This window comes from Lepus europaeus, chromosome 7 (genome assembly GCF_033115175.1).
Source record: "Lepus europaeus isolate LE1 chromosome 7, mLepTim1.pri, whole genome shotgun sequence".
Lineage (NCBI taxonomy): Eukaryota > Metazoa > Chordata > Mammalia > Lagomorpha > Leporidae > Lepus > Lepus europaeus.
This window is the reverse complement of record NC_084833.1, coordinates 2369364-2392834: the sequence shown is the minus strand read 5'-3', so window position 1 is coordinate 2392834 and position 23471 is coordinate 2369364. Positions and strand designations below refer to the sequence as shown.

Genomic DNA, 23471 nt, shown 5'->3' with positions numbered 1-23471 from the left:
ACGCGGAGGCCTGGGGGACTCCCGGAACCCACGCAGCAAGAGCAGAAGTCGGGGGCCAGGAGGACGCCTGTGACGCCCGAGCCCTGTGGCCTGGCCATGGCGCCACCCGCGTGCGGCCTCATTCCCCAGCCACCTGTCATCAACAACCATCCTCGAGCTCCAGCCACGGACTCAGGAGATGCCGGCGGACACCCCTGGAGAGGGGCGGGGCCTCATTTGTTCACTCATTCATTCATTCGCTCAGTACAAACCACGCCCCTGCCCTGCGTGAGCGCCGGGGAACATGCCCCAGTTTCTGTCCGCACCTCAGAAGCCAAGCGTGGCTCCCATGTGTCCCGGGGCCCCTCTGGCAGCTGCCTCGCCCCTGGATGGCCTCTCTGTCCTCCCTCGGCTCCTCAGCCGCCAGCGAGTGCCCCGTGGGCTCTGCGCTGTGCCGGGCCCCACCGGGTGAGGGCTGCAGGTGCCGGCTCTGCACGCCCTGGGTCAGTCTCTGCATCTACCACAGGCACTCGGAGTCGATGCGGCATTGCACTCTTGGAGCAAGCCTGAGGCGCCATCCACAGACCCAGCCCTGACGCAGACCCTGGGAGGAAGCAGAGCGCTCCTGCTGGCACCGCGCACCAGGCCCTGGGAGAAGGGAAGCCAGCAGCCCAGGTCGGCTCTGGGTGTCGGGGTCCCCGGGGTCCGAGGCTGCCCCCGGGGGTGGGAGGGAGGCGCTGAGGTGGAGAGAGGCTAGCAGAGGAGGACCTGGCCCACGTGCCCTTCTGTGTGGATGCCGGGGAAAGCCAACCTCACCCCTTGCTGCCCACGCCGAGAGAGCACGAACCCCAAAGCGGGACCTCAGCAAGAACTGTTCTCGTCCTGCGTCCCCTGGCTTCCAGCACATCACCCAAGGCTGCTTACGAGCCCACAGCCTCACGCACCCCGCTGTGGACAGAGGCAGGAGCCCCCTTGGGGGTGAGGCCTGGTGCCCACCTGGGCCCTCCTCTTCACGTGACCGCTGCTGGAAAGAGCCGGTCTACAGACGGTTGCTTTCTCAGGTGCGGAGAGTGAGCTTTAACGTGAATTTACGTTAAAGTGGGGACACCACTCGGTCCGCAAGGTGATGTGGGCAGGGGGCAGGGGGCAGAGAGGAGCTGAGGCCCCCATGGGCCAATGGCTGTCCCTCCCCCTCCCACACGAGGCAAAACCTCAGGTTCCATCGGTTACAACCAACATTGGCTAAAAACAGCCAATAAGACTACACGCCACAACCCCACAATGAGTCTGAGCTCATTATAATGTCATTATAATAAAATGGCCATGGCCGGTGCCGTGGCTCAATAGGCTAATCCTCCGCCTTGCGGCGCCGGCACACCGGGTTCTAGTCCAGGTCGGGGCGCCAGATTCTGTCCCAGTTGCCCCTCTTCCAGGCCAGCTCTCTGCTGTGGCCAGGGAGTGCAGTGGAGGATGGCCCAAGTACTTGGGCTCTGCACCCCATGGAAGACCAGGATAAGCACCTGGCTCCTGCCATCAGATCAGCGCGGTGCGCCGCCCGCAGTGCGCCAGCCGCGGCGGCCAGTGGAGGGTGAACCAACGGCAAAAGGAAGACCTTTCTCTCTGTCTCTCTCTCTCTCACTGTCCACTCTGCCTGTCAAAGAAAATAAAAAATAAAAATAAATAAATAAATAAATAAATAAAATGGCCGTGCTGACACTCTCACTCCCATCATGCACCTGAGGCCAGGACACTTCCTTGATTTTCAAAAAAGGGCTAGGAAGTGGTCCCGACCCAAACTCCACCCTCGTTGAATATTCAATTAAGCCCCACCCTGGGCACCCCCCACCCCCTCAGGTCAAAGGGTGGGACTTGGCCTTGCTGAGTGCTACTTCCGCTCTGCATGGAAACAGATCTTGCTTCTCTGCCGGCCTCTCCCCGTTCCTCGTGGAGCTCCTTCGTGTGTCTAAGAACCTGGACCCGGCTGCCCTGAGATCACGGGGTCTGGGCTGCTGGGTGGGCAGATTCTGGGCAGGGTGATCAGAGGGTCTGCGAGCTGCCAGCACAGGGCTCACAGGCGTCAGGGAGTGGGCAGGGGCCAGCAGCGGGAGCCCCGGGCCTCACGCCTGCCTCCCACAGAGGCTGGGAGCCCCTGGACGGCGGAGCTGTGGCCAGGACCCTGTGGAACCGTTGATGGCGGAGCAGAGAAAGGAAGGAAATCAAGGTGGGGAGGAATGAGCCACGGTGTCTCTGGTGGAGAAACCCTGGAGTTCGGGCTAGAAGACCACGGGGCCCTGAGGGGCTCTGCAGCGGGCAGTAGGGGCGAGCAGTGGGGACAGCAGCACCGGCCCCGCTTGAACGTGACTTGAGAGGTGGTTGGAGGCCTCTGGGCTTCCGTCCAGACTTCTGCTCGGATGAGAAGCTGGCCGCACCTGCCCCAGCACCGTCTTGGACGGAACCCCGGAGTCTGTAAGAGGCCGACTCGGGGTCGTCTCAGGGAAGCCAGCACTTGTGCTCCTCCAACACGCAGGGACCCCCAGCCACCCCCCGCGCTCCGGAGCAGCAGACGCGGACCCGGCGACGTCGCCTGCTTCACGGCAGGAACGTGTGCACGCCGTCGTTCCCGTGAGCTCACCGGCAGATGCGGGCGGCGTGTCACGGGCAGCCACAGATGAATAATCTCACTAAGGAGGCTAAGCCAAGGCTATAAATAGTCTCCCAGCAGTCGCTCTGGGGGAGCAGCTTCCACGTCCAGACCTCTGTACGGATCCAGGGTGGTGGTCCCTGCGTCCATCTTGTGGCCGTCACTCTGGCTCGCACCGAGTGTAGAGACTGGGGGGGGGGGAGCAGGAGAGGAACCAGGAACCCCCCATGGTAGGTGAGCCGGCCAGGGGAGGGGACAGCACCACTCTTTTGGGGTTGTGCCAGGCACCTGGGGCCAAGTGACTTTACAAAGAAAAGCTCACAGCTCCAGGGGTCAAAGGGCACAGGCAGCAGCTGGGCTCGAGTGGACAGCATCGCAAGGGCTGCAGCGCTGGCCAGAGGTGGAGGTCAGGTGACCAGACAGGAAGCCAGGAAAGGAGTTCACCTGCAGGTCCCACTGCTCCCCACATCCCCACTCTGGGGACCAAGGTGCCCACACAGGAACCCTTGGGGGACAAACCACATCCTGACCACAGCAGTGGAAACATGTAAGGTGGCCTTCCACTGGCCACGCCATGATCAAGGCCTGAACCTGGTCATCCTGTGCCTTTGGTGTGTCCCCTCTGGGGCCCCAGACAGCTCCTGATCCCTGCTCACATCCCTGTCGGCCAATTACAAAGTAACCTGTAGCCATTCTCACTCCCTAGCCCTGGCCCTGGCCCTGACCCTGACCTGACCCTGACCCCGCCCTCCACTCAGGGAGGTCTTTGCCAGGTGCTGGTGTCTAGGCTTGCTCTTGGGCCTGGCATTCCTTGCCAGGAGGAAGGGTGCCACAGTTACTCCCCAAAACAGGGTCCCTGGGACAGAAGTCCATTTCCTCCGTGGCTACTCCACACGCCACCCCCACTCCTCTACCCCCAAACACGGACAAGGCTAAGACAGTCGTGGGGGCCGGCGGGAAGGGAGGAGCTGGACGATCCCCAAGTCCACCTGGGCCTCTGCCTGGCTGGCAGGGCCCCCAGGGGATGAGAATTTGGGTTTACAGGATGACGTCATGGCTCCCCAAAGAACCGTTGCCACGGCAACCGCGGCATCCCAGAACTCGGGGGCTATTCTGAGACACGAAACCGTGAGTTTTGCTTTTCAAATGCAGTTGATGGGATCTGCTTCGACAACGTTAACATCCTCCGACGAGACTCGGGGCGACAGGAGGCGGGGTTCGCACCGGGCTGAGGTGCACGTGGCCCCCAGGAATCCCGCCTAGGCACAAGACCCTTCTATTTAAAAAAAATAATAAAGGCAATTATCATTGGCCCATCAGGAAACCGAAACAGACAGGAGAGGGCATTTCAAGGACCTCGTGTAAAATTTAAGTAAAGAGTTTAATTGGGTGCAGAAAAGTGTTTGGAATCCGTGCAGTTATTTCATAACACGTGCTTTCCATGAACTTTCTAAAGGCTCTCGTCTGCGTGGTTCAAGGTTTTCTGCACAAAAATCGATTTATTTCTTATGTATTTATGTTTTGATTGATTGATTTGAGAGGCAGAGTTACGAAGGAAGGGAGAGAGAGGGAGGGAGGGAGAGAGTGAGAGAGAGAAAGAGCGAGCGAGAGAGTGAGAGAGCGAGCGAGAGCGAGATCGATCGATCTTCCTTCTGCTGGTTCACTCCCCAAATGGCCACAATGACCAGGGCCAGGTCAGGCTGAAGCCAGGAGCTTCTTCCGGATCTCCCACATGGGTGCAGCGTCCCCAGGCCTTGGGCCATCAGCAGGGAGCCGGAGCAGCCAGCGCCCACATGGAATGCAGCTTTACCTGCCACGCCGCAGCGCGGCGCCGTCACCTTGTCTTTTAATTCCACGCGATAGGAACTTTTTGCAGTGCTCCAGAGTGATGGGACTTGGTGATCGGGAAAGGAAATGGGTTTCCGGGTCGATGGAATAAACCTCACCCCAATCTCACCAAACGACAAAGAGCAAACCCTGGGAAATCCAAACCACCTGACCGCTGGCGGAAGTTTCTGGAAGTAGGGGCCACTGCTGTGGCAGAGCCAGTCACACCGAGGCCCGAGAGTCCAGCATCCCCTATCAGCACGCTGGTTCGAGTCCCGGCTGCTCCACTCCAATCCAGCTCCCTGCTACTGTGCCTGGGAAGGCAGCAGAAGATGGCCCAAGTGCTCGGGCCCCTGGACCCACACGGGGGACCAAGATGGAGTTCCAGGCTCTGCGCTTCAGCCAGGCCCAGCCCCCGGCTATTGTGGGCATTTGGGGAGAGAACCAGCCATTGGAAGCTCGCTGTGTGTGTGCGCGCGTGTGTCCGTCTCTCCCCCTCTGTCGCTTTGCCTTGCAAACAAACAAATCTTCCTAAAAATTTTATTTTGGAGGTAAAAAAAGATCAGATTTAACATGGTATCATGTGAGGAGCGATGCTAATTGAAATAACTTTCAGGTACCGTCTGATAAACTGCCGGGCCCCCATATCACGTGCACACACGTGTGTACCCCACATCACCGCCAGGGGAGGAGCAGGCGTGGCTTCCACTGAGTCAGCTGCTCCCTGCATCCCACTGGGGAGCCCTAAGTCAGCCACCCCAGGCCGGGGCCCCACCGGGCGGACACGGGTCAGTGCCACTGGGCATTCGTGTGCAGGGCCACAGTCCAACCCAGGCGTCCCTGTGGGGGTCAGTCCCCCAGCGGTCAGTTTGGCCAATCTCTGCTCCGTGCAGGTCTCAGTGGAAGTCACGTTAGAACGTGAGAACAGACATCGGTGTTGAAGGCGTTGTCCGGATCGGAATCTGCGTTTCTTAAACCTGGTTACCCTGAACTGGCCACGTCCTACGCTGCTCTGAGGGGGGCACGAGGGTCCCGTCAATCACAGTGAGTGACGGGTGAAATTCCAGCAGGAAGTGCGGCTGAGCAAGCACTGGGAGGCACGGCGCCCTCTCCTGGTGGCCTGGAATGTGGCCACTGCTGGGTCCTGGTCCTGTGGCTGCCTCTCACCTGGTAAACCTGAATGCAGGAGGACAAAGAACTCGGGGGGGCGGGGCTCAGGTGAGAGATTCTAAGGGATACAGCCCCAGGAGAAGTGGGCAATCCTGACTCCCTGCCCCCACTGCACAGTCCTCCCTCGCCCCTTGCTTGCTTCTGTCCTGGGCACAGAGGGATACCGTAACCAAAGGTACGAGGCGTGGTGTTGCGAGACTTCCTGCCTCTGTTAGAGCACGCTGATCTAGAGCCTGGTGGACAACGGCCGGGGCGGGGGAGGGGAGCCTGCACCTGTGGGCTGGAGCCCGGGCTCGGGCCATGGGTCAGTCCCTGAGCTTCCTGAGCCAGCTGTCAATGGTGGCTATGCACCTGCCGCCTCCCGCCCCGTTCACTGGGATCACGCCTGCCCCCGCCCTGCTGGCACTTGGATGGAAAGCTGGCCGCCGGCCCAGAACCGAAGGAGGCCAGGCAGGGGGGACCCAGCGCCCGCCTCACGCCCAGCAGCAGAACTGAGCCTCTCCAGGCCCTGCCCTCCTTCACGCTCCTGGCACTGAGAAGGAAAACGGACGCATTCGGCCACCGTGACGGGTCCAGGCACGGGCCGGTGCCCCACACCACATCCCCAGCCAGGGTCTCCCAGAGGCAGAGGAACAGGGAGCGAGGGGCCTCCTGGGGGGGAAGTGGAGGTCAGGAGGGAGGCACCGCTGGGCTCCGTGGGGATGGCCGCCGCAGAGAAACATGGGTCTCTCGCACCTGTAACTGCCGAGAACAGCTCAGAACAGTCGGCAGTCTACTCACGCAAGGTCAGCTCAGGACCTGCTCAGTGCCAGGTGCTGTGCCGGCCGGGCTGTGACCCCCGGTGACACGGACAAGCAAGCGGCGGGGGGGGAGAGGGGGGGCAAGCGTTCTGAGAAGGCCCCGGCCAGCGCCGGGGAGTGCTGGCTCCCGCGGGGCAGACAATGGCCGCCACCTTCGGCTCAGGGGCAAGTTCAAGTGCCTGTGAAGACGGAGACACCCCCCCCCCCCCCCACGGCTGAGACCCTTCACCTTCATGGGAAGACGGGTACCTGGAAGGGACTGTGACCGAGTCCAGAACCCAACACTAGCCACAGCACTCAACGCCCCTGTGTGTGGGGGGGATCCGGGTGACATGGGCACCACGGGTAAGCCCCCACCTCCCTCCGCCATGCTGTCTGGAGCACGTCACCCCGTTGATGGGAAGGGGCTACTGCTGGGGAGACCTGGGGAGCCTCACATCAGCCTACAGGGACCCAGAGAAGGCCCAGGGACTCCTGCTGCATGGGGACCCAGCCCCCGTGGGGCACTTCCGTGGTGGCCTTGCCCAGGGGCCCCTAGGGAAGGCAGCGCGCACCCCGTGAGCCAGCGACGACTTCCTTCGCTCCAGCTGAGAGACCTTCGAGCTCTCTGCAGGGCTGCCCAGGGCTGGAGGCTGCTCCCTCCCCTCTGGCTCCGGCAGGCTTTGCCCAGAGCTGGGGGCAATGGTGACCGCACAGAGGCGTGGCGACTCGAGACAAGATCCTGGCTCCAGGGCCGGCCAGGAACACGGCCGCAGCTGCCCGCACGGCCAGCCTCGCAGGACTCCGCCTCTGCCCCACGCGTCTCAGCTGTTCGTCTCGCTCTGCCACAGGAGACCCTGGTGGACGCCTGTGCATCCGGTCTGTGGGAAGGAGGGCGTTTTCTGGGGTTCTTTGTTATCTGAGGCTGCCCCGCCCCTGACCCAGGAGTGTCCCTGGCCAGGGCTGGCCCTGTGTGTGTGTGCACGCACGCGCACGTGCCTGGCCTGCACCCCGAGCCAGGGCCCCTCCCGGGCTCCGGTGCTCACGGTGGCCGCCGCCTCCCGGGCTCCTCCATCTGTGCCTCAGCCCCAGCACACGGAGCCTTCCCACTTGTGCTCATTACAGCGGAGTTAGAACGCCTGCCTCCATTCAACTCAACTGCACCACACACGCCCCGCCCCCTCCCGGGGCCCAAACACCTGGAACCCCACCAAGGGCTGCCAGCAAGGACCCTAACAAAAGGCAGCCACAGTGCAGCTGGAGCCCGGGGCATCACCACGGTGACCGCCACGGCCCGGGGGTTGCTGTGGCTGACCCAGGGCTCGCAAGCCTGGCGAGCCACGGCAGAGTGGCCCGAAGGAGCCCAGCCTCTCCCAGCCGAGGGGAGGACCTGACAGGTGCTTGAGTCGTGCCCTGGGGTTCCACCTGCTCCGTTCCCGCCGTGCAGACCTCAGCACCGGCGTGGGGGATGCTGACGACCAGAGCCCAGTCGGCTGCAGAGCTCCCCGTGGGGCCCAGGGGACCGATTTCTGTGACGCTCGGCGAGAGACGAGCAGAGCTCTGAGAACGGGACCCCGAGATGGACAGGGCCTGCCGCTGCATTGGACCTGCCAGGACGGGCAGGACAGAGCGAAGCTGGACAGGGAGGAGGGGCCCCTCGGGGTCACGGCGCCTGGGTTGAGCAAGGCAGAACGGGAACCACAGCCACAAGCCTGGGGGCAGGGGCGAGGTCAGGAACCCCAGGGCCTCGCCGAGGCGTGTCATCTGTGCCATCCCCCTGCCCACACGCACCCAGTGCCCGGGAGCAGCTCTTGACCCTCCAGGAGCTCGCCTGGTGGGAGGGGCACCTGCAGGCCACAGCTGGGTGGATCCGGAGCGCCCCGGGGCCCTGCCTGAGACCTGCTCCCAGAGGCTGGGGTCCCCACAGTGACCACGGCAGAAGGGAGCCGGCACTGGACATGTGCAGGATGCCCGTCCCGCGGGCACAGAGCTGACCATCTGCCTGCCAAGTCCTCCCGCATGCGGCTCTTTCAGACTACAGCCAGGATGCTGTCGGTTTTGTAAAATGACACACATGGGGCCGCGCTGTGGCGTAGCGGGTAAGGCTGCCACCTGCAGTGCCGGCGTCTCATGTGGGTGCCGGTTCGAGTCCTGGCCGCTCCACTTCTGATCCAGCTCTGCTACGACCTGGGAAAGCAGTGGAGGACGGCCCAGGCGCTCAGCTCCCTGCACCCCTGTGGCTGCCTTCGCGCTGAGGGGGCTGCAGAGACCTCGGGGTTTGGGGGTGGCAGTCGGACTCGGAAGTGTCCACGGGGCGTGTTGTGGGGAGGGCCCTTCCCTAGCCCAGGATGAGGCACAAAGATGTGGGAAAGGGTGGGGTTTGGGAAACAGTTCAATGCGGGGGGCACAGAGGTGGCTGTGTGTGTCCGTGGCAGGGAACAGCAGGGGACCTGCTTTCGGGGGCCACACTGCCTGGGTGCACGTGGCCAGTGAGGGCAAGGGGCAGTGGGACAGGGTGCATCCGCTGCCCAGGCCCTGGCTCCAGCCTGCTGGATTTGACTAAAGTGGGACAGGCCACACAGCAAGCTGGACCAGGTGACAAGGCCACCAGGAGAGACTGTGGACAGGACACGGACACCAAAGGCAAAGCTCACCGGACGCACAGGGTGGACCAGAGACTGAAGCCTTGCGGTCACTCCTACAGCCAATCAGGACTAGCCCCACAAGCCCTGCGGGAGTGGAGGGCACATGGCAGCCGGGACAGGCCAGAGACGATGGTGGAGCCCAACGTGGACACCCACCCAGGCATCGGTGCTGGGAAGCACCCGTCCCATCCTCTCTTGCCCACAACGGAGGCCCAAGAGAAAAGGCACTGCCTGGGCGGCAACACAGCGGCCACGCTCTGTGGCCGGGCAACAGACTGTCCAGAGGCGAAGGCCCCGGAAGGGGCGGGGTGCGGTGGGGGCGGAGCTGCACAGCAACACCCACAAGGCCAGTCTCTTAGCAGAGGCAGAGAGAAGGCACAAGCCCTGGGTGCGGACAGAGAGGGCAAGCTGGCCACGTCGGACGGCACAGCCCAGAAGCTGCACACAGGCGAGACCCTGCACGCTCCCACGGCTTCTCACACCAGCTCACATGTGGCTGCATCTGTGGGGGCTCACGGCCTGCCTCTCGGAGCCACGCGCACACCGTGGGAATCCCAGCGACAGCTGAGCACCTGCTCCACACTCCTGGGTGAAACCGGGCCCTGGCGCTGCCGCAGAGGGCTCAGGCTCAGAGCCGGGGGAGGCAGAACTCCCAGTGGGGACCCCATGGGTGAGATTGGAGGGAGGGAGTCGGGTACGATGTGGGGCTTTCCTTGATCTGCTGGTTCCACTGCAAACACAAAAGCCGCGCGCGGCTGCTCCCCGCTGTGTCTCATCGGAAGCAGCACATTTTGCAGTCAAGACGCCAGGACCAGGGATACCTCCCCTCCCATCAGATCTGAGTCCTCTCTCAGCAGGCAGTCTACCACACAGGTACGGCTCAGAATCAGCCCGGATCTCGTGTTCTCACACACGAGCCCCTCCCGCACAGCCCCTCACACACACACAGTTACATCCAGAAATCTGTGTGCAAACACCACGCTCCCGGCATCACGCCCTCATAGCCACCGTGCAGCTGCACAGGCAGCCGGTCGCGACACCTAGCAACGGTCTCCAAGTACTCCCGGCCGGCTGGGCAGGCGCCGCAGCTCACACCGCAGCTCATGTGCCTCCTGCGGGCACGCAGGAAGCCCCCCGGCTCGCCCCACCGCCGCACGAGGACGGCACGCACGGCCACAAACCTCGCTGGCCTGATGAAGAGCAGCCCATGTCCCTGGCTCCGTCGGCCACAGCATCTCCCTGGAACGCCAGGCAAAAGCAAGGAGAACCGCGGCTGTGGCCGACAGCTCGTCCAGGCAAAGCTCACCGGCTCCCCAGCAGCCCGGCCCCCGGGGACCTCCATCCCACAGAAGCCATTGCATGCGCTCTGGCTGAAGCGTTGCAAGCCGGCTGGACACGTGGACCCGGCCGGCGCTCACCGCTGGCTGACAACACACAGGGATTAACACTGGCATCCACGGTCGCCTTCAAACCAGCACTCTCCTCCAGCCGGCAAACCAAATCACTGGACAGAGGTCACGCTTGCTTTTTTAAAGAGAAAGGGGGCTAGGAAAAAAGAATTGGGCATCGCGGCACGCACGCCGGCTGGCATGTGAACCGAATGCTTCTCCACCAGACGCACTCTCGCTGTCAAAAAGACACAGCCGTCTCCAGGCGATGCCTGGATCCCACTGCCCTCTGCTCGCCCGCTCGGCCAGTAGCCGGGTTTCACCGAGGTCACCGTCCGTCCCCCTACAGCCATGTCCTGGTCTGCTGAGCGCGTGGATTTCCCCGGTGCCTGGAAAGCGAAGGATTCCAGGCTCCACAGCCCACGCGGTTTAGGATCTCAAAGGCGCTTTTGACAAAAAGGCATCCCATTAGCCGGCCCAGGCAGGACCACGGGATAATCAATCCAGGCTCACCCCCAAGTTGGAACCTGGGGATCGGAAACGTGCCCCTATCCCATGCAGGAACAGGTAGGGCTGGGGTCTCTCAAACCGCCCCCTCACTGTCTCAGAAGGGGGCCAGCCTCGCGGGTCAGGGCCAGACCCCGCTGTATCTGCATTTTTCCTGTGCTGGGGCACAGCTTTGAAGTCAAGCCGTGCTTAGCACTGCAAAGTGCAAACCCGGGCCCTACCCCTTCCCTAGCTTGCGGCCAATGAGCTGTGCAGATCCAGGTGAAGAAAGTCCTGACGGACAGACACAGGGTCACAGAGGGGTGGAGGGGCTGAGCCGAAACCAGAGACAGGAAGGGAGCCGGCTCTCACCATCTGATCCAGACCCGAAGGACCTGGAGTCAGGGCCCAGCACCACTGAATCCACACCGCCCACCGCCCACCCAGGCCTCCCTTGGCCTCTGAAGATGGCCCCTGGGGACAGGCCAGGGGCGGGGGGGGCAGGGGGTGGGGGGCTGTAGGGGGTGGGGGTTGGAGTGGAGGGCTGCAGGGGTGGGGGGGCTGCAGGAGTGAGGGTGAGGAGTGGGGGCTGCAGGGGCAGGGAGAGGAGTGGAGGGCTGTAGGAACTGGGGGGAGGCCACGTGGATGGCAGAGCGTGTTTTTTCTGAGCAGCTGCCGGCATCTGCAGCCCTGCCTAGACTGTTTCTAGACACAGGGGAGGGGAGAGGTCCCCCCTCCCAAGGGCTTGGGATGCACACGTGGTCCCAAATCCGCATGGGTCTCGCCAGGACCTCGGGGGCTGAGGTGTCACGGGAAGGCGGTGCCCACACGTAGCGAGCTGGGGCCAATGTCTTGGGCCCTGCGGAGGGGCCAGCAGTGAGGCTTCTGCACACGGAGACAGGAGGCGGCTCTGGGGCGGACGGGCAGGCTCCCCCGTGAGGACCGGGGGTCTGTGCCTGAGGCTTTCCACACTAGCAGACGACCAGGGCAGACGGCTGGGTTCTAAGCGACAGCCGGGTGACCCGCAGAGGGGCCTCTGCCTCCTGCCTCCCAGTCACTGTCCCTCACCTGTGAGGGCTCCTGGCCTCACGGCTCTCTGGAAGGAGCGTTTCTCGCACAGTTATTCCTCTTTGACAAGTAGACGCGAACGTGGAGGCAGAAGCAGGTGATTCTGCATGAAACATCGCAGGCCCTGGACGGAGAGCAGACGGGCAGTGCCAGCGCCATCTCCCGGCAACACGTGCATCCCGGGGAGAGGCTGCTGGGGGCGGCAGAGATCACCCAGGGCGGCACGCACGTCTGTGGGGCCCAGAGCCCAGGCCTCACTGCTGGATCCAGCCATCGGGGCCCAGTGCGCCTCCTGGGTCGCCCGGGCACTCGCGTATCCACGCACCTGTACTACTTAGCCCCCGGGGGCACTTGCCATTCCCCAGTGGGGGAACAGAGCAGACCTGAGCCAGGCAGGGACTTGGCCTGGGGTAAACACAGAACTGGCTTCCCATGGATCGTCAACAAGGCCAGGTCTCTCTCCAGCCCCAGCGTCTCAGTGCCCCTGCACGGCTGTGCGGCACCCTGCCCCTCTCCGACGCCCAACATCACCTCCACCACCCCCACCTGCCCTCAGATGCTCACTTCCCCGTCTGCTTCAGGCAGAGCCCGGCCCCACAGACAGCAGGAAGCTGGACGGATGTGATGCTGTGCGGGTCAAGCTGGACACGAGGCCCTCTCGTGTCCACTCTTCCCCGTGGCTGTTCTCTCTAGAAGTCAGCAGGTTTCATACAAGGCCGGCTGCAGGCAGTGTGCAGGAGGTGGCAGAGCCCGCACGGACAGACACAGAGACTCGGGAGGTCCCCGCCACACAGCCTCAGGGGTTCGGCGGTGGAGAATGGGGCACGGAAGGAGCCTCCGGGCTCCACCCTGGGGGAGGAGTTAACACAGCACCGGGTCCCCATCTGGCCCAGGAGCTGCTGGCCTGGGACCCGCAAACACAGCCACTGATGTCGGAGCTCAGAGAGGCCCCCCCAGCCTCCTGCCATCGCCCCTCGTCGCTCTGGGAAACACCAAGCCACCCTGTTCGAACGTCGGGTCTGCTAACGTGGGTCTGCTGCTTTGCAAACACGAGGCCCGGGAGACAGAGCTCTTTCTCATGGGTTTTCTCCTCCTGGTGACACAGAGGGGAGCCCCGGGGAGTGTGGCTTCTCCAAGCCCTTCCTGCCTTTCGCCACCTGGGAGAGCCCAAAGCCACAGCAGCCGTGGCCTCCGTGGCCGCCGGTGACAGGAACAGCATTCCCCACCTCCCTGCAGCCCTGGGGGGTTCTCAAGGGCACCACACTGGAGACCCCAAATGCAACACAGATGGCCCCGAGCTGGGGACACTGGTGACAGACTCACTAAATAACTGACGGTGCTGGGGAGGGGGCATCAGACCGGACCCACCCCCCAGGCTACTGTCAGTCATCCAAACACTCACCAGGATCATGAAAACCCACTTGGCAAAGGAAGCACGCGTCACAGACGAGAACGGGAGAGCGTGGCCTCGCCAGCAGGGCTAAGTAGCTCCGGGCCCAAGGACGAGTATGGCCGGGCTGGCCGTGGGCAGGAGAGGCGGCGGCTGGCTCCGATACCCAAGCCAGGAGGGGAGGGGCCGTGCCTCTGTCGGGCCACGGTCAGGGCAGGGGTCACACGTCCCTGTGCCCAGCAGTGCCACTCAGGGAGCTGGCTGCACGGGCCCTGGCCCCTGTCATGGTATCTACGTAATGACCCCAAGGAGGCCACCCCAGAGCCTGTCGCCGTCACACACAGAGGGCACTGACAACCCTTGCAGCTGTGGTGTGGGGTGGGACCTGTGTCCTCATTCCTGGTCCGGAAGCTGGGATTTTTAGGCTCCGCTACCATACTTGTCCCCCTGTCCCACACCAGGGAGATGGCGGAGAGATGGTCCCTGGCACTCCGAGAGCCCGGATCACTTTCCAAATCGCTTCACAGACGTCAACCCATGCGTCTCTGGGAGCAGCACATGGGGAGCTGGTGCAGCCGTGGCACAGGCCTGGTGCCCAGAGCAATCTTGTGATGTGCTCTGGCTCATGGGCGGGCGCGTCGGCATCGGGCAAGGCCCGAGGAGGCCCCGGATGCCCGGCGCGGGGTGGTGGACGATGCAAGCCGGGCACCTGCTCTGCATCCCTGCGTGAGTCCCCTGCCAGGCACTGACAGGACACGCGACATGGAGGACACGCCACAGCGAAGCACACCGACGGCGGGCGGGGGCAAGGTGACGACAGGGCCCCCCGGACCCCACCCCACCCCTCATCGGCGCGGCGCCACCTTCAGAAGCTCACCGCTGCTGTTCCAACGGGACTGCTCCCCGCTGCAGGTCCTGTGCAGGCCAGGGGCCGGAGGGAGCAGGCCAGTGGGCGCGTCCAGGGTGCCGGGCTGGGCCCAGCCGGTGGCAGGGCGATGGGAGACAGGAGGCGCCCCCGAGACCACCCTCCTGGTTGGCACAAGAGGCACTAAGGAGGGGAAGGGTCATCAGCACCGTGGCGAGGGTGGGCAGGGGACCCCAGCGGCCCCCTTCTCCCACACTCATTTGCCATCTTGTCACCCAGAGGACATGTGCAGGTCACGGTGTCTTCCGGGAAACACATCAAAGTCGGCAGCAAATTAACCTGACTCAGGGGTGGAGACCGATGGCCGGCTTCCACAACCCGACACCCGGCTCACTTCCTGCTGGATCTTTCTTCCCTCCCTCCCCTTCCTTCCTTCCTTCTGTTAAGACTTTCTTTTTCTAGAGAAGTTTTGGGCTCCCAGCAAAATGGAGGAGAAGGCACAGAGATATGCCCCAGCCCCCACACATGCACAGCCTCCCCCGGGGTCAGCAACCCCCTCCACCAGAGTGGGGCCCTGGCTCCACGGATGACCCAGCAGTGTCACCACGGTTACACTGGGGTCGCTCCTGGGGTCGTCCCTTGTTCAAAACTGGACAAGCGAGTAAATGACCAGCATCGACTTTTATCACCACCTGGGAGAATCAGGCATCCTTCAGGAAGCAAATTCCAGAGCCATGGACCAGACCTTGCCTGTTCCCCTCCCCGCCCTCCTAAATCGAGAAGCGTGGCCCTGGCGCCCTCGGCGAGGATGGCGCCACCCGTGCCAAGAAGCAGGTGCACGCCTCGCACCCTCTGCCGCCGGCTCCTCCTCAGCCCCGCTCCACAGAGGCCAGCGACGGAAGAGGCTCCAGCTCCGTGTCTTCCGCTGAGCTGGCTAAAGTCAGGCTCTGCCCTGCGCTCGGAGGCTTCTGGACGGCAGCCGAGCCTCTCGTAACCAAAGCCAACCCCGCCGCGCCCACTCACCGACATCCGTCTCCTTGTGGTTCTTGATGTACTCGGCCAGCTCGAAGTTCCCTGCGATGATCGCCACCTGCCGAGGGAACCACAGGGAATTCAGTGTCGGCTGCAGAGGGACCAGGGGCTTGTTCACGCATGTCTGGGTCACCGACGGCCTGGCCCCCACCCGCCCTGGCGAGGCCCCGCACGGCGCACCCTGGTACGGCTCTCGTTCCGCCAGCACCAACGGGCGCGAGCTCTCTGAGCACGGCTCTCGTGAGCACAGGTCTGCACAGTGGCAAGGAACCCACAGGGCCGGGGTCGGGAGCCCCCACGGCCCCCGTCCCATTCCCTGCAGGCTGAGTCCTGTCTGATTACAACGTAGCCCCACAACGTCCCAGAAACCCAGAGGTACGGGGAGGCAGGGGGTGGGCAGAAGGTTCTGAGAAAGCACTGGGAATCCCTCATGGGATCCCAGATCCGCAAAGGACGCCCCGCCCTCAGACGCGTGCACGGGCCAGAGACAGCTGTCAGGAGCCCCATTGGGAATCGCCCCCACTCAGCCCTGCAACCCCTCTGGACAGATAATGAAGCCACCAGATGTCTGAACGCAGGGCAAGTCCAGCGCCCCGGTGCTGTCACCAGAGGCCGCCGAGGGAGGCCCACAGCAAAGGCAGGGCTCATGGGGCCCGAGAGGGGGAGACCCTGGGCTCGAGGCCAACACGCACGCACCCACGAGAGAGCCAGGCACGCCGACGCCGACCTGGAGACGCGCACTGAGTCGGCACCGAGCGAGGACACCAGTGAGCCTGGCCCAGGGGGTTGCAAAGGCAGCGGTTTCCTGGCGAGGAGGAGGCCGTGCCGAAGACGGCGGCGTCGACGCCTGCCGGAGGTTCCAGCCTGGGACTCTCCGGGAATCTCATCTCCAGAAACTTGACTCAGCAGGCCAGCGTAGCAAGTGGGAGCAAATACGGCCACGGAGCAGGGGTGGGTGGAGGCCGCAGAGCCTCTCGCACCTGCTAGGCCTGGGGCTGCTAAAGGGACCTGAAGGAGACCGCAGTCGGAGACAGGAGCAGAGCCCGACCTCGGCCCACGCACCGGGAACGGGGTTCGGTATTGTGCACGAGGCAGACCCGTGAGCCGCAAAACCTGGCCCTCCGCTGAGGCGGCTTCCCAGGAGGCGCTGGAGGAAGAGGCAGCTGGCGCCTCCCGCCTGCTCACAGCGAAGAGACGAACTGAACGGGAACGAAGATCTGGAAGCTTCTCAGCCTATCCAGATGGCAGGAAGGGAAAAGCCCATCGCGCGGCAGAAGTGGAGCGCCAGGGATCTCGCCCGTCACACGCGCAGGGGATGGAGGGGCAGGCGCTGCCAGGCTGGGCTGGAGCGGTGCAGGGGGCCGGGAAGGAGAGGCGGCCGCGCCTCCCGGACCGCACGGAGGCACTGGGTTCTGAGCACGAGCTCCTCACCGGGACAAGCGACACAGGGCCCCTGAGGAGCTTCCAAGCCCTCCAGGGTGTCCACAGCCAAGGGCCCCCGCAAGAGACCCTGCAGCAGGACCGGGGGCAGTGAGGGGGATGCGGCTGCCCTGGGACCTGGCAGACGGAGCTTCGAACCAGAGAGGGTCCTTCCCGAGCCAGGAGACTCGCACTGTGCGTTTCCAGGTCTGAGCTTGGAACCCAGCCCAGCTCCCGGGCTCCTGACTGGAGCGGGAGCCTGTGTGTGTCCAGTCCCCGTGGGGCTGACTCGGGCCTTGAGTCTCTCCCATGCCCGATGGAGAGGACCTTCTGATGATGAGACCCTGGGGGCCGGTGCAGCTGCCACCTGCAGGGCCGGCATCCCGTAGGAGTGCCGCTCTGGCTCTCCCTGTAATTCTGCCTTCAAGCAAATACAAATACATTTAGGAAACAGACGATGAGACCCTGGAGCTGACGGGACAGCAGGTGAACACACCTGGACCTGGGGGAGGGGAGGACCGCAGAGAGAACGTGAACTGAGGGGCTGGGGGGGGGGGGGGACTGTGGTGCACCGAACTCTGCTCCCCCAGTGGGACAGCCAGAGATGGGACTTGGGCAGGGAAAGGAAGCTCCGACGAAGTCCTGGAGGCCACGGTGCCCTCAGGACCGGAGGCCAGGCTGTATGCGCACATCGGATCCCCCCCGCAGCCACGGGAGCCCACGCTGTGCAGGCGGCCCCCTGCATTCTCCCGGCCTCAGATGAGCGGCCTGCAGGGCCCTGAGGAACCGGCCATCATGGGTGGGGGTTCTTGTCGTGGACGCCCAGCCTGAGTAAGAGGGAGGCACCGAAGGTGGAGGAAAGACACAGCCCAGGGAGCCAGGGACAGAGGGGCAGGTGGACCCGCAGGGGCCCTCCACGTGGGGGAATATTACGCAGCCCTAACAGGGAGGGCATTCAGACGCCTCGGCAACGCAGGCACCCCGTTGGTCCCTGTGCTGGGAGCTCAGCCAGTCCCAGGAGGGCGTCCCCCAGGGCTCCCTTGTACCCGGCCCACGGAGGAGTCACAACCACAGAGGGAGGCTGAGAGGGGACGGGGCGGGGGCCTTAGCCTTTACTGGGGACGGCGCTTCAGCCGGGGATGGAGCTGGTGATGGCTGCACAGCGGCGTGGCTGTGCACCTAGAAACGGCGAGGGTGGAGGAGCCCCTGTGTCTTACAACGTGAGGCTTTAAAAAAAAAAGCACACCCATGGGACCCAGCAAGAACCTGACACCCACCCTAAAGTCTCTGGAGGACTGAGAATGTGGCTGCTCCGTGGGTGGCCTCGCCTGGCCAGCAGTGCCCTGTAGCATCCTGGAATGTCGCCCCCGTGTCCAGAGCCGCTGCTGCCACGTGGCCTAGGGGCTCCGGTGCCAGAAGCGCGCCGCTGCGTGGCCGTGCCGAGCAGAGGGGCCTTGAGGAGGCGGGACCCAGTGGGGGCGGGGCCGGTCAGCTGCGGACAAGGAAGGGACGCTCGCCGGCCTCTGGGGCTGGGTGAGCTCTTCTGGGAGTGATCAGAAAGCGAGGTCAGCCCCGTGCCCGGCTCCTGTTTCCTTCCAGTGTTCAGACAGGACACGGGCGCCACCAGGACCGTGAGCCCAATAAGCCCCTGGATGTCATAAGACCCCAGCCTCAGGCGACTTGTCAGAACAGTGCAGACCAGGCCAGGACGGCTAATTCCTCTCACCCTGCCCTCTAGGAGCCTGGAGGTTTCGGGCGGCAGACCCCAGGCGCACCCCACACAACCAGGGACCGACGACTCAAAGGATAGGCAGCAAGAAGTCAGTGCCCGAAAGGCCAAGGGTCAAAGGGTCGAGCCGGGTGCCCAGGGAGCCAGTGTGTCCAGGGAGGCTCCAGGCAGGCTGGGGCAAGTGTGCCGGGGAGGTGGGCCGGGACAAGTGTGGTGGAGGCAGCCGGGGCAAGTGTGTGGGGCAGGCAGGCTGGGGCAAGTGTGGGCGGTCACCCCGGGCCTCCTACGGGCTGGACCTTGGGCAGGGCCATGGGGTCCTGGTGAGCCCCCACCCCTGCCTACAGGGCCTCCCCTGACCAGACTGACCATGACCCTGCGACAGCAGCTGCAACACAAAGCCCCCAGCGTGGGGAAGTGAGGGACAGGGCAGGCGTGCTCCATGTCCCCACACTTCCCCACCAGGCAGGGACGGCGGGGGACACTGAGGGCTTGGACATCCCATCAATCTTCTCTGGTGGGGATGACATCATGTCATCTACGGCGGGTTCCCATGGCAACCCAGGGAGCCAGTGACACCGGGGGCCCCCCCACGCCCCCACAAGCAAGTTCTCATTAGGAGCCTCCTTCAAGCATGGCAGGGAGAGAGGGGTGGCAGGCCCCTGGCCCGGTGAGGACAGAGGTCACCATTCTCCACCACAGGTACTCCGAGGGCATCTCTGCCTTTCCCCTGGGAGGGAACCCAGGTCCAAGACAGCGCCTAATGCCCTGCAGCTTAAAGGAACAGCTCCCCGGGGCTTCAACAAAACCCAGGCAGAAGGCCAGGGCCAGGAGCCTTTGCCAACAGATCCCTTTGCCCCATGACCCCTGCCAACCACGAGGGGGCGTGCCCAATGCAGCACCCGCTGGGCACCGGGGCCAGCCACTGAGCCATGGCAGGACCCCTGGGCCTCCACAGGCCAAAGGGGAGGGAGGACCTGTCCAGGCAAGGCTGCTCCTGAGGCTGGGAGCGAGCCAGCCACAGCCGGCCAAGCCCACGCTGTCTCAGGGCCGAAGAGTGGACGCACGGGGCTGCAGCAGCTCCCTGCTGGAGCGCAGGGCCAAGGTCAGCACACCAGGCTCAGCAGGGACAGTGCAGACAACTCACACCCCCTCCGCACTCACAGCTCCTCCCCCGTCACCGGGGACCGCGCCACAAGTGCAGATCTCCCGCTGCTACCACGAGGACCAAGCTGGGTAACACAGGGAAGCCGGCTAGCAGAGCGCCACTCAGTGCCGGCGATCGAACGTGCACGTTTTCAGCCAAAGGAGAGGACGCTGTGGCCAGGCCCACGTCTTCAGGATCGGAGTCAATCACCACACTGACACAGAAAGAGGGAAAATGCATGTGCTGAGGCCGGCAGCAGCTGCTATCGACTTTGCTGAGTGTCTGTCCAAGGCACGCGATAACCCAACACAATTCACAGCCAAACTAAAACGTACGAATGCAAGGCGACTTAGCTGCTGCATCGGCTACACACACGGGCACCCAGGAAGCCTGTGGAAAACGGAATGAAAAGGCAAGCTGTGGCCGGCGCTCGGCACGACGGAGAATCCGGCGGCCAAGACGCGCCCCCTCCCCCAGCCTCCTGCTGATGCTCCCTGGGGGGCAGCGGTGATGGCTCAGGGGTTGGGTTCCGGCCGCTCACGTGGGAGACTCGGATGGGAGTCCCAGCCCCGGCTGCTGTGGGCGTTCAGGGACAGAAGCAGCAGATGAGAGCGGCCTCTGCGTGTGTGCCTCGCTGTCTCGCAGATAAAAACTTCAAAACTAAAGACTGCACCTTTTGACTCCATTTTCTCATGAACCCGAGGTGGTCTCATACTGCTGTGTAAGAAGCCCCCGCCAGGTGCTGGGAACTCACAGCCTGGGACCCCAGACCCGCTGCCCTGGGTTACCTGAGCCACTGCACGCACGGGCCAGCCGGGCTGTCAGGTGCGGGACGGCCACCCTGGGGCTCTCACCGGGGCTGGGCTCACCCATTTCCCACCACACACCCTCCACCCACGCTGGCTACCTGACACGGTGCCCGTGGGCAGAACCTAAGCCCCAGGGCTGGCAGAGGGGCACAACCGTCCCCCTTCCAGCACGGTCTATGGGCAAAGCGCACGGCCAGATTCTAGGCACGGGGGCAGGCTCCGGCTGCTGCTCCGCCTACCACAGCTGCTGTGAGCCTGGCGGGTGGACGCATGCGGGGCTCCCCGGGTGTTCTGTCCAGCCTCGTCCTTCCGGGGCTGAGGTCAAGGAGAAGCCCCAGAGGTCACGCAGTAATTGGGGTCCTAGCACTGCCCTGTGCTGTCTGGGTCAGACTGTGCCACACAGGGCACAGGGGTGGTGCCCACGGCCCCTCCCAGGAGGAGTACAAGGCAGGCAGTGAGCGGGCGTGGCTCTGAGAAGTCACATTTGAGGGGAAAACCCGTCCACCACGTTCGGAAGGGTCTCAGCGAACGGACGGGCAACGTCCAACCACAATCCCAGGCGTCTCCCTCATGCCGGTGCCCAGTCTCGAGCCGAGACACGGAAACACAGCCCAGGTGGGAAAACGGCTGGTGGCGAGGACTCGGGGGCAGGGCGGGGAGGGGGCGACCCTTGCACCCCCGTGATGAAGCAGCTTTTCTGACTGCAGCAATGCGCCCCAGGCGACTCACGCCATGGAGGAAGGAGGCTATCGGCCTCGCAGTGTGGAAGTTCACGGCCTCCTGCTTCAGCCCCTGGCTCGGGCGCTTTTGCAGGCACAGGCGTCACGCGGCAGGAGCAGGGAGTGTGCTTGTCTGTGTCACTGTGGCCCCTTACAAAACCAGCAGGACGCAAGCTGGGGCACGCGACCTCATGCCACACAGCCACATCACCATCCCTGGACTGAACCTCTACCCTGAGATCCACCCTCCACATCCAACCGAGACGCAAACCGGAGCAGCCCTCTCGTGTGGGAGAGTTCTGTACAGGACCACCCGGTTCTGCACAGGACCACCCGGTTCTGGACAGGACCACCCGGTTCTCTACAGGACCACCCGGTTCTGGACAGGACCACCCGGTTCTGGACAGGACCACCCGGTTCTCTACAGGACCACCCGGTTCTGTACAGGATCACCCGGTTCTGGACAGGACCACCCGGTTCTGTACAGGATCACCCGGTTCTGGACAGGACCACCCGGTTCTGGACAGGACCACCCGGTTCTCTACAGGACCACCCGGTTCTGTACAGGATCACCCGGTTCTGGACAGGACCACCCGGTTCTGTACAGGATCACCTGGTTCTGCACAGGATCACCCAGTTCTGCACAGAACCACCCGGTTCTCTACAGGACCAGCCGGTTCTGTACAGGATCACCCGGTTCTGCACAGGACCACCCGGTTCTCCGTCACATGAAATATCTATGGCAATCCAGGGCGGGGGAGCTCAGGAAACAGCCATGCTTTCACGTGGGTCAAACGTAGCCGTGGCCTCACAGGCGGGCTGCCGACAGCTTGTAAATTTCTCCTGGGACGTGGGAGCGGCCGTGCAGGACGCCACTTGCTCCCAGGAATCCTGAGAGGAAGCCACCTGCTCCGCGATGCAAACGATCTTCAAGTCGGGGCTTCCGGTTTCCAGGATGCTGAGCCGGGAAGGCACCGACCCAGAGGGCGGGAAGATCTCGCTCCCTGGCCCCAGCTCTGCCCCGGACTCAGGAGGCAGAGGGAGCGACACCACACGTGGGTGGGGAAGATAGCTGGGACCACAGACTTCGTTCCAGGCTGGCTTCTCGCTGGTATCCTGAGCGCAGTCCGGCCAATCACCCCGGGAGTCGCCCACGTGTGCCCGCCACGCACCTGCAGCTAAGCATCGCCCAGTCCTCACCGCACGCCAGGGGCTGGGAGCTGCAGGGACCCCAGATTCCAGGGGAAGGCGTGGGCTGCGGGAGCCCAGGGGGACTCCGGTTTGCAGAGCCCGTGCGCCCGACTCCACAGCCTGCAGCCGCACAGAAGACTCCTAGTGCCCTGGCTTAGGCACAGCCTCCCTGCTTTAAAGAAAAAAAAAAGTGCAGGGGGAGACGAAAGTTGGGCGCCGATTCAAAGCAGAAACTGAGCACCACTTCCTGAGGATGGAAACCAAAGGCAGAAGCGACGCCAAGCCCAGCACTGCTCTGGCCGCTGTAACAGCACCGCAGACCAGGCAGGACCAGCAGGTGCTCCCGGTCTCGGGTCCCCGAGGCTGCGCCCAAGACCCAGGGTGCAGGGCCAGCTGCCCCCCAGCCTCTCTCCTGGGCCAGCAGATGGCATCTCCACCCTGTGTGTCTCTCCTGCCCTCCCCAGGCTGCACCCCAGTGGCCTCATTTTAACTTAGCCACCTCTTGAAAGACCGGGTGCAGGCTTAGGGCATCAGCGATGGAATTGAGGGGAACAGAGCCCAGCCCAGCCCCGCCTGCTCCACGTAGAGGGGTGGAGAACCTCTCGGAACTCCTCAAGCACACTGGAGGCCCCACCGCGGTCTCCACAGGCTCCTGTGTTGCTGGCTTGGTCCCCATGGTGGTGACGTGGGAGGCCTACAGGAGTGCTTAGGTCCAGGGGGCGGGGTTTGCCCTCAGAAGGGCACCCTAGTCCCTGGAGCAAGCTCTCAAGTGCAAACAGTGACAAAAGCCCGATTCTGACCCCGGAACTACTCTCTGGTTTCCTGTTTGCGCAGTTGACCTCTTCCACACACGCTCCAGCCCTTGTGACGGCCTCCACCATCAGACTGGCACCAGAGGGGCTTGGAACTTCAGAACCGTGAGCTGAAGAAAGCTCTTGAAGATCTTGGCCTCTTGCAGGATTCTATCAGAGTAGCATCACGTGGACCTGGGCAATCCCCACGCAAACACCCGGACCAGACACGCCTGGGGCCACACACACTCTGCCCTGTGTGTGTGGCAGGGGTGGGGGTGGGGCTTCCACGGAGCATGGGTGGGAGAGGCCACAGTACACAGCACCATCACAGGTGCAGACACACACACAGGGGGTGCTGCCCTCTGACCCCCAAGATTTTGTCACGAAAAATTTCAC

At 63.7% G+C, this 23471-nt stretch overlaps 1 protein-coding gene across 5 annotated transcripts in view; it reads right to left on the bottom strand.

Annotated features, from left to right (window-relative positions):
* Positions 1–23471, bottom strand: part of SHANK2 (SH3 and multiple ankyrin repeat domains 2) — a 399303-nt gene that overhangs the window by 272388 nt on the left and 103444 nt on the right. For all 5 annotated transcript variants that reach the window (XM_062195675.1, XM_062195679.1, XM_062195676.1 and 2 more), the window contains one exon: positions 15262–15328. In XM_062195675.1, the coding sequence (XP_062051659.1) occupies positions 15262–15328 (67 nt within the window). The remainder of the gene's footprint in view (positions 1–15261; positions 15329–23471) is intronic.